At 29.0% G+C, this 9,380-nt stretch overlaps 1 protein-coding gene across 1 annotated transcript; it reads right to left on the bottom strand.

Moving 5' to 3' along the window:
* Positions 1-1,534: 1,534 nt before the first annotated feature.
* LOC130678562 (tudor domain-containing protein 3) lies at positions 1,535-6,475 on the bottom strand. Its single transcript, XM_057485842.1, has 3 exons — positions 5,903-6,475; positions 5,740-5,824; positions 1,535-4,149 (listed from the first exon to the last, which is right to left on the bottom strand). Exons 1-3 carry the CDS (start codon positions 5,926-5,928, stop codon positions 2,032-2,034), a joined length of 2,229 nt encoding a protein of 742 aa, XP_057341825.1. The 5' UTR covers positions 5,929-6,475; the 3' UTR covers positions 1,535-2,031.
* Positions 6,476-9,380: the final 2,905 nt, after the last annotated feature.

Raw genomic sequence — 9,380 nt, 5'->3', positions numbered from 1 at the left:
TTCAAATATTTTTTTTTAACAATTTATTGTTTAAAAACAAATCCAAAAATTATTAGACGTCGACTAACTTCAGTATCATATTTTTTATTGCAGTTATTTTTAATTAATTGGGAATCGTTTGAAATTTCATTATTTTATTCAAAATTATGTGTCAATAATTATATTAATTAGAGTGCATTCAGAAATGTTCTAGCTCTAGCTCGCGCTATATGGTAACGCTTGGCTAGAGTTAGAGCTAGAGCATTTCCGAATGCACTCACAAACAAATTTTAATAAAATTATTAAATTTCAATTTTGAAATTTCGCGCCAAGTTGGCGCTACTGCGCGTCACTGTATTCGACGTTCAAATTTTTGCTAGAATGGGGGAGGGAGAATGAATCGCAAAATCGATTGCTTTGTATCAACTGGCGGTTCGATAGCGGCAGTCAGTATCATCGACAACGGCAGTAGTAGTCCAGATCTTTCTTTGTTCTTTACGTTTGAATTGAAATATAGTATTGCAGTGGCGTCGTGTAAAATTGTGCAGTGATTGTAAAATTTATCTTTTATTAAAATTAATTGTGCAAAGTATCTGTGGTGTAGTTAAGTGTTTAGTGTTCAGTGGTAGTGTAAAGTGTTAAGTGTTCAGTGGTAGTGTAAAATGTTACGAATTGCTGATGCTGATATCTTCCTAGTTCCTGAGCAAAATCATCTGGCATCGTCTGGTGGGAAATAGCAGTTAAGTGACGTTTTTTTAGCTGCAATACACTTGGAGCAATTTAATTCAAATCTCCAAGAGTATTATGACAATCTTCTGCATATTATTTCTCCACCAAGGTTTGTTCAAACACTTGCGTGTTTTTTTTTTTTAATATTTAAAATTCTTTCTAACATATTCTGCCACCATCTTATTTTGACGTACGATTTTGAATTTATCTTCAATTTCTAATAATTTATTTTTCGATTATTTAAATTTACCGCGCAAGTAATGAGAATAATTAACAAATTATTAATGAAAGTACAAAATTTCGAGTATATTTTTTAGTCCAGGTGCTTTCGGAAATGCTCTAGCTCTAGCTCTAGCTCTAACTAAGCGTTGCCATATAGCGATAGCTAGACCTAGAGTATTTCCGAATGCACTCAAGTACATAAAAAATTATAAATTTCTCATAATGTATTATTGTCAATAATGAACCAAATTAAATTGAATTACTGATTATAACAATAAATTTGATAATTTAATTTTAAAAAGTGAATGACAATTGCCGCCTGCATTCGAACCGGGAATTTTTAAATCTCCTGTTCGTGAACTTGAATGGTTTCGAACTCCATCGTTCATCTTACGGCTTAAAATAAATAATAATAATTATTATTATTACGTAGCGAAATATGAGTTTGTATACCGAAAGTCATCGGTAATAAATCCATGATTTAGGTGACAAAAATTTGAAATGTACACGATATGAAAAATATCTCGGTCGTAGACAACTCGGTCACTGCGAACTTTGAAAAATTGGTAATGTAAAATAAATAAAGTAATTAAAATATTTTAAATATGTACGTATATTAATTAGCTTTAGTACAATGTTCAATTATAACAAATTTTTTATTTAAATTACACTAATAGTGTTTACAGAGTATCGACGTAGATTTCTACAAATTAATTAAAAATAAATTTTAAATCATATAGATCAATAAACTCTCAGTTAATTATTTATGTACATATACATTATTTTTAAATCTATTCACAATGTATATAATAATAAGTAGAGTTTCAAAGTTGTTTCTTATTTATTTTTACTGTTGTACCTAGTACGCGACTAGTTAATAGGTTACTTTAAATCATAGATCATAAATTATAATCCTGTTAATATAGACCCCACTGATTACAATTCAGATCTCATTACAACCAATCTCATATCTCATTAATGATTAAATCGTACCGCAATTATATGAGTAATTACATGAGTATTTAAAGATGGCAGGATATTAAACCTTCATTTAAAAACTGTAATCGGTTTCAATTTCAAATTAACATTCAGACATAGTAATTATCTACGTTGTGCTGGAGGTTGATAAATTGGCTGAGCAGTCCGTTGCTGCGTGCGTTTTTTATTGTGCCCGCGACTAGACCCTCCAGCGGCAACTGCAGCGCCGCCTCCACCGCGTCTAAATTCCATTCCAGAATTTTTATTTTGATCGTAACGCGGGCCGCGGTAGCCACCGCGGCGATTATCGACCTCGGGAGCTACGAAACTCGGGGCAATATCTTCTGTAATTGGTATGCAGTCAACTTGCAATACTTCCTCGTAATTATTGAAGTCTTTAAACTGCACAACGCACGTGCGTGCCGACACAGCCGTCACTTCGGCGTTATAATATTTATTGTCTTCCCAATATTTCGCCATGCACTGGTCGCCTTTTTTCCATGCCCACGTTCCGTTTGAATTTAAATTATTACCGCCGCTGCTATTGTACTTATTGTAATTATCACTACTGCTGCTATTATTTTTATAAGTCGATCGATTTACATTTGAATTATTAAACTCAACATCATTCATTTGATACTTATTGTAATTATTTTCGTAGGTATTTGATCCAAATGACTTTTGATTTGTTTCTGTGTAAGTTTTAGTATTATGGTGTTTATTAAATTGAGTATCGTAATTTTGTTTACTTGAATCGTTTTCGTACTGACCGTAGCGAGTGTCATTTTGATTATTTTTATTTCTATTTGATGGCAATTCATTATTTATTCCTGTATAATTATAGTCATTTCGTGGTTGTACAGCCGAATTTTTTCTATCAAACGATTTCTTCATGTTATCAGTTTGTTGATAATTAAAATCTTGATATTTTTGAAACTCTTGATGCTTTGGATTTTGATAATCTTGATACTTAGTATGATTTTGATAATCCTGCCTTTGAAAGTCTTGATGTTTCTGATTATGAAAGTCCTGATGCTGCTTCTGGTTGTGAGTATCCTGCTTTTGAAATCTCGGTGGTTTATTTTGATGAGATGATGAATTAATGGACAAATTTGACACTCCGTATGACAATGTGTTATTATAATTATTATCATTATTACTACTATTGTTTTTCTTCGGTGGTTTATTGCCTTCATTATTTCGTGATGAAGTTTGATAACCAGCGCGTCCACCTTTTTGGCTCTTACCACCTCTACTGGTAGACTGTGAATGCGTTGTATCTCCACTGGCTCCAGGACGACCACCACCACGACTATGCCGTTCATTTTCTAATCTAGAACTCCCGTAATCATTATTATAAGTATTTGATGAGTAAGTATCCGTGTGTTCAGTTGCCTGAGCAGGCAGTTTATCTTCAAGAAAATCAAACAATGAAATCTTTCCGCTACTGGGTTTAGTCTCTTCATTCTTCTTATCTGAACGTTTTCCTCGCGGTTCTCGCGGTTCTCGCGGCTCGCGATTCTGTTTGCCATGCGTGTTATCGTTTTTCTGAAGTGATTTAAGTGCACGATCAACATTGTTACGGTTCATTTTCAACGCATACTCAGCTTGCTCTATTGTAAATCCTTGATCAACTATCCTCTGTACAGAATAATCAAGTAATGGTTTATTACCGCCGCCAAACACTTTTTTACTTCCCTGTTTTGAAGCTTCGGCAATAGCGTCCTGTCTCTGAGCCTCGAACTCGCTGTCTTTGCTGGTACCCTCCTTGCTGTCACCCAGGGACTTGAATTTTTTGTCTTTCTCAGTAACTTTTATTATTTTCTGACCGAATGGTATCCAAGGAGGTGGACCGCCCTCTTCAACTGATCTCACACGTGTGTATGAGGTCAATTTTTTACTTAATTCCCACTTCTCAATGAGACTCTGTACTCGTCCACCCAGCACACACTCAACGTCACTTGATTTCAGTAATATAATACCGTGTACCATCAATATATCGCCAGGTTTAATTACTATTTTAGTTCCCGGTGGTGTGTTTATATTTATTACGTTGATTTGATCGTATTCAGCAGCTTGATAATTATTTTTACCATCAGTTAAATATAATTTTAACATACGAGGTGTTGAACATGCTTCCTTATTTTTTGGTACCGCAACGTTACGCAGCTTTGATATTTGTACTACTAATTTACTTTTTGTAAAATCACCTTCTCCACTTCCGATTTCACGTAAATCAAACTGTAAAAAATTTTATTTATTAATTTAATAAAAGCAAAAAATTTTATGAGTGTGAATGTGACTGACATGTGGGAATTTTAAAAATTTTTAAATAATTTTATAAAATGTAAGTAGAATTATGATCCTGAAGTTAGCAGACAATTAAAAATTTTCAGATTTATTTTTTCAACAAATTAATTACAAAAAAAAAAAAGAAACTAAAAATACGCGCATGTAAAAAAATAAAAAATCGGTGGGTGCAATTTTTCAAATATTTTTTTTTTTTTATAATTCATCGTTTGTAAAAAAATTCAAAAATTATTAGACGTCGGCGAACTTCAGTATGATGTGGAATTGGAGTACAAATTTAAAAATTCGTATTTTAATTAATTAATTAATTTATTTATTTAAAATTTATAAATCGTCTCATGTCTGCTTAATTCATACTCATAAAATTGTAGGAATTTTGAAATAAATTTGAGATTTAAGTGAATTTAATTATTTTTTTCATTTATCTCAAATATACACGTAAAATAAAATTAATGAAATATTTTTATGAGTGAGAATGTAGCAGACATCAGACAAATTTAAAGTTATTAATAATCCCAAATAGCACAGAGTCAACTTTAAGATGTCTTAAAGGGTATCAGGCGTTTTAAGCACCTAACAAAATATCCCCGACAAAATATCTCCGACAAAATATCTCCGGACATAATATCCCCATAAAAAGAAAGCAAAAATAGTGAAAAAAGCCAAAAAAACTGACACAAAACTGGGGATATTTTTTCCAGAGATATTTTGTCAGGTGCTCAAAGCACATGGAACCGTCTTAAAGATGTCTTTTAAAAGGACAAGACAAATTTTTTTTTGTCTCAGTCATCTTTTTGGGTATGAGTACGACATGCAAATGTTGGTTCCGGAGACAGAGACGAGTTGTGTTGTTTTTTCATGTACCTGAAGATCGGAACGTTTTTTTCGCAACGAAAATTTATAAAAGTGATGTAATTTGACTGCTCAGGTGACTTAATGGGTTATTTGGGGTGGCTGCAATTTTCGGCTAACATTCTAGCACCCATGCGAAACATTTCGGAATTCTAGATCCAGTAGATTTTTTATTTTTCACTTGGTTTTTTTATTTTCGTTTCGCGAAAAACGTTCAGATCTTCAGGTACACGTTTTTCCTGTCTTATGTCAATTGAAAAGTCGTTTAGATGACTTATTTTACCCCTATTTGTAATTTACTTTTTGTCGTCACTTGTGTTAAGTCTTTTAAGTAGGTATTTTTTCGGTGACATAAATTTCTGATCGTTTTGTCAACATATTGGTGCCTTATCGATATGTCAAAAAGTAGCCTAAAAACTGATATCTTATCGATGTCACAAAGGCAAGTGTACTACCTGGGAAATAGAGTAAATAATTAATAAAATAAAATTTTAAAAAAATGCGCATTTAAAAAACTTTAAAAGTAATCAGTGCATTTTTTATAAATATTATTTTTTAAATTATTTACTCTATTTATTCATAATTTAAAATTCGTCTGATGTCTGCTACATTAACACTCATATATTTTTTATAAAAAGAAGTAAAAAAAATAATAATTATTAAACTTACGTCAATAGCACGTTTTATTAATGACGAAATATCATTTATTTTTCCAGAATTACTTATTAAATTGAACCCTTGTTCTGATAAATACCTATAGTTAATTAATAAACAAATCAATTAGTTTTGAATAATTAATTATTAAATTAAAAGTAAATGATAAAATATTTACCATCCGTGTTCCTTTAATTTCTCCATGATTTGAATTAAAATGGAGACTAATAGTAATAATTTTTTAAATATATTTTTAAATTTAATTAAATGGCAAGTGTTTTAAAAAATTTAGTAATTATATTAAATTTATAAGACGATTATAATTATTAATTATGAGTAAACATTTGTCAGCTGTCATACATAATTATTTTACCGCAATGCAGACTATTAACTGGCGATAAAATAATAATTTAAACACTTGGTGATACTTAAATATTATTGTTTAATATATTAAGCAATGAGAATATTTATTATTTATGAGTAATTTTATTATTTTATAACTGCACCCACGAGTGTTGGTTAGCTCACGACCATTTTGGTAAAACCGAATACTCTAGTTTTGTATGCTCTCGGAATTAGGTATTTTACGTCACATTCTCACTGTTGACTTTATTATTTTTAAATAAATCTAATGTCTATTTATTTTAATTGATGTTATTTCATTAACTGACGTATTGATTATTTTATTTGACAACTAATTTGTTTAAGAATTGGAGTTTTTTATAACTTTTGTTGAGGATGAAATCTTACTGTCGGAATGTTACATATAAATTACGCGTTGATTTTATCATTCAAGTTTTATATTATCGAGTGTTGATAATAAAGATAATCATGATACTGGAAATTAGCAGACGTCTGACAGTTTTTGAATTTTTTTAAAAACGATTAACTATAAAAAAAAAAATATTTTGAAAAATTGCACCTATAGTTTATTAAATTTTCTAAATGTGTTTATTTTTAGTTTTTTTTTTTTTTAATTGAATTTTTGAAAAAAAAAAATCCGAAAATTTGTAATTGTCTTCTAACTTCAGGATCGTAGATAATCGAGGTTTCAAATTTCGTAATTAATTATATAGGGTAGAAGTATCGTTTTTGGTCAGTTTTGGCTACATAGAAATTTTGAATAAAATAATTTGTAAAATACGCAACAACATAATTAATTTTTTTTAATGTGTTTGAAGATATTTTGATCACACTATTGTGATGAAATTTTTTTTCAATACGTTTTCATTATTTAAAATAAAGTATTGAATGTCCAAAAATGGAGCAGTGGCCACAAATGCTACTTCTACCCTCTATGAATCAATTTTATAAAATCGAACAATTTACGACTCATTCTAAAAGAAATTGAATGAAAATCAACCCGAATTTGGTGTTTTTGTAAAATTGAATAATAATTTTATGAGTGGGTAGTTCTATATTTTTTAGAAAATTACTTTTAATATTTTCCGTTCGTAATTGTCGTTATATATATAAATATACATTTTCCAGAAACGGAATCCTTTGAAAATTGCGAAAAAATTTATTATGTTTTTTTGGACATTATTAAAAAAAATTTTAATTTAATCAAAAAATTGTAAAGGGTAAACCGGCAGTCCCTAGTTTGTTTGAAAATTAACTTTTAAGAAAACTTTTAGGAAAATCCTGAAATTGTTATTTTAAACTGTTATTTTTCCTGGGCTGGGGGTCCGCAACTTCCTGATAATTTCAAAATATTAAAAAAAAAATTCCAATTCAATTTCTTTAGGAGAAAGGAAATTTCTTTCTGAATTTCAATTGGAATCAATCGGAATTTCAAATTAGGGACTAACATCAATAATCAAATTTTTATCCTTCTGATTATTTATTGTGACTAACTTTAGTATATAATTATAATAAATTCAAAAATGAAAGCATTAAAAAATTAAATTATTCATTAATGGATATTAAAATTAATCATAAAAATACTAAATGTTATTAGAAACCGTAGATAATTATTTTGTATGTTATTAAATTATTAAAAATAAACGATTATCATTCATTATAATTATATTTATAGTAATTTTATCATTATTATTATTATAAATGGTAACAATGAGTAGTCACCTAAGCTTGTTGCAATAAACAGAGTTAAATGAATGCGTCTATTTGAAATCAAAAGCATGACAAAAAAACTTATTCAAAATATTTATTTAACGAATAAATTAAATAATTATAAATGATAGTTATTTATCCTTGTTTCCTAGTTAATAAATTTTAAAATAAAAATATTACGTGGAATGTGTAATTAACAAAATTACAGTCTATGAGGGCAACTTTTGCTTGTCAGGATAACATTGTCCGCCCAAAAAATAATATTTAGACATGATACATGATAAATAACTTTTTTTATCTACACGCGTAATCAACAAACGGTTTAAAATTCAAAGATACCCGATTTGATATCAAAAAATAAATCTATATATATTTTTAAGGGTGGGTCCAAATTATTGTTATTGACCCAAAATTATTCAAGTTGACTTTAACTGTTGCATATATTGGCATAAATATTCATATATGATATATATAAAGATGATTTCGTAGCGCAAAAATTTTTACTCGCCCTAAGAAAATTTTTTTACATTACGAATTAAAAGCAAAAGTTTTTTTGGTATGCGAAAAATTTTTCTTGGAAAAAAAAAATTTTTTAAAATGAAAACAAATTTCTAGTGCCAATAAAATTTTTCTATTCCAAAAAAAAAATTTTATTTTCTATTCATAATGCAAAATTTTTGTTGTATATATTAGGGTGCTCCATATCGAAGCCAGATTTTTTTTTTTTTAAGTGTATGTGGAAAAAACCATAGTTCAACACAAAAAAAAATTTTCGCGCATGAAAAAAATTCTATGTCGATTACAGGCCTAGATTATTGAAAAATTCGATTTTCCCATTTAAATAACATGAGAAAATTTTTTTTTTTAGTTTTAAGTATTTTTAACCTCGTTAACAAATCAATAGATCAAATAGACTAATACATACTTTTGTAGGAAATTGAACGCTCTACAAAAAAGGTTTCTTATCATTTTTCGATAAATCCTTCTATTCAAAAGTTATTAGAGCTCGAAGTAAAGTTGGAGACCTTTTTACTTTTCCGGTGAAACTATCAGACTTATCACGAAATTTTATGAGGTCTTTTTTGTTGACAATTTTATTCTCTACAAATTATTATCAGTAAAGTTTTTTCAAATTACGCATTGTTTTCTAGTTATTTTCATTTCAACGTCGAGCTCTTGAAATCGATCAGAACCACTTTTTTCAGAGCTTGAAATTAAAATGAAAATAACTAGAAAACAATGCGTAATTTGAAAAAACTTTACTGATAATAATTTGTAGAGAATAAAATTGTCAACAAAAAAGACCTCATAAAATTTCGTGATAAGTCTGATAGTTTCACCGGAAAAGTAAAAAGGTCTCCAACTTTACTTCGAGCTCTAATAACTTTTGAATAGAAGGATTTATCGAAAAATGATAAGAAACCTTTTTTGTAGAGCGTTCAATTTCCTACAAAAGTATGTATTAGTCTATTTGATCTATTGATCTGTTAACGAGGTTAAAAATACTTAAAGCTAAAAAATAAATTTTTCCCATGTTATTTAAATGGGAAAATCGAATTTTTTAATGAGCTAGGTCTGTAATC

This window comes from Microplitis mediator, chromosome 2, assembly GCF_029852145.1.
Source record: "Microplitis mediator isolate UGA2020A chromosome 2, iyMicMedi2.1, whole genome shotgun sequence".
Taxonomy (NCBI): domain Eukaryota; kingdom Metazoa; phylum Arthropoda; class Insecta; order Hymenoptera; family Braconidae; genus Microplitis; species Microplitis mediator.
This window is presented reverse-complemented; position numbering and strand designations above follow the sequence as displayed.

Coding starts and splice junctions, on each gene's coding strand:
- LOC130678562 (XM_057485842.1), bottom strand. CDS start 5,928: ATGGAGAAATTAAAGGAACACGGATG. Junction 5,825..5,902: donor AAATTAAAGGAACACGGATG/GTAAATATTTTA, acceptor AATTAACTATAG/GTATTTATCAGAACAAGGGT. Junction 4,150..5,739: donor TAATAAAACGTGCTATTGAC/GTAAGTTTAATA, acceptor AATTTTTTACAG/TTTGATTTACGTGAAATCGG.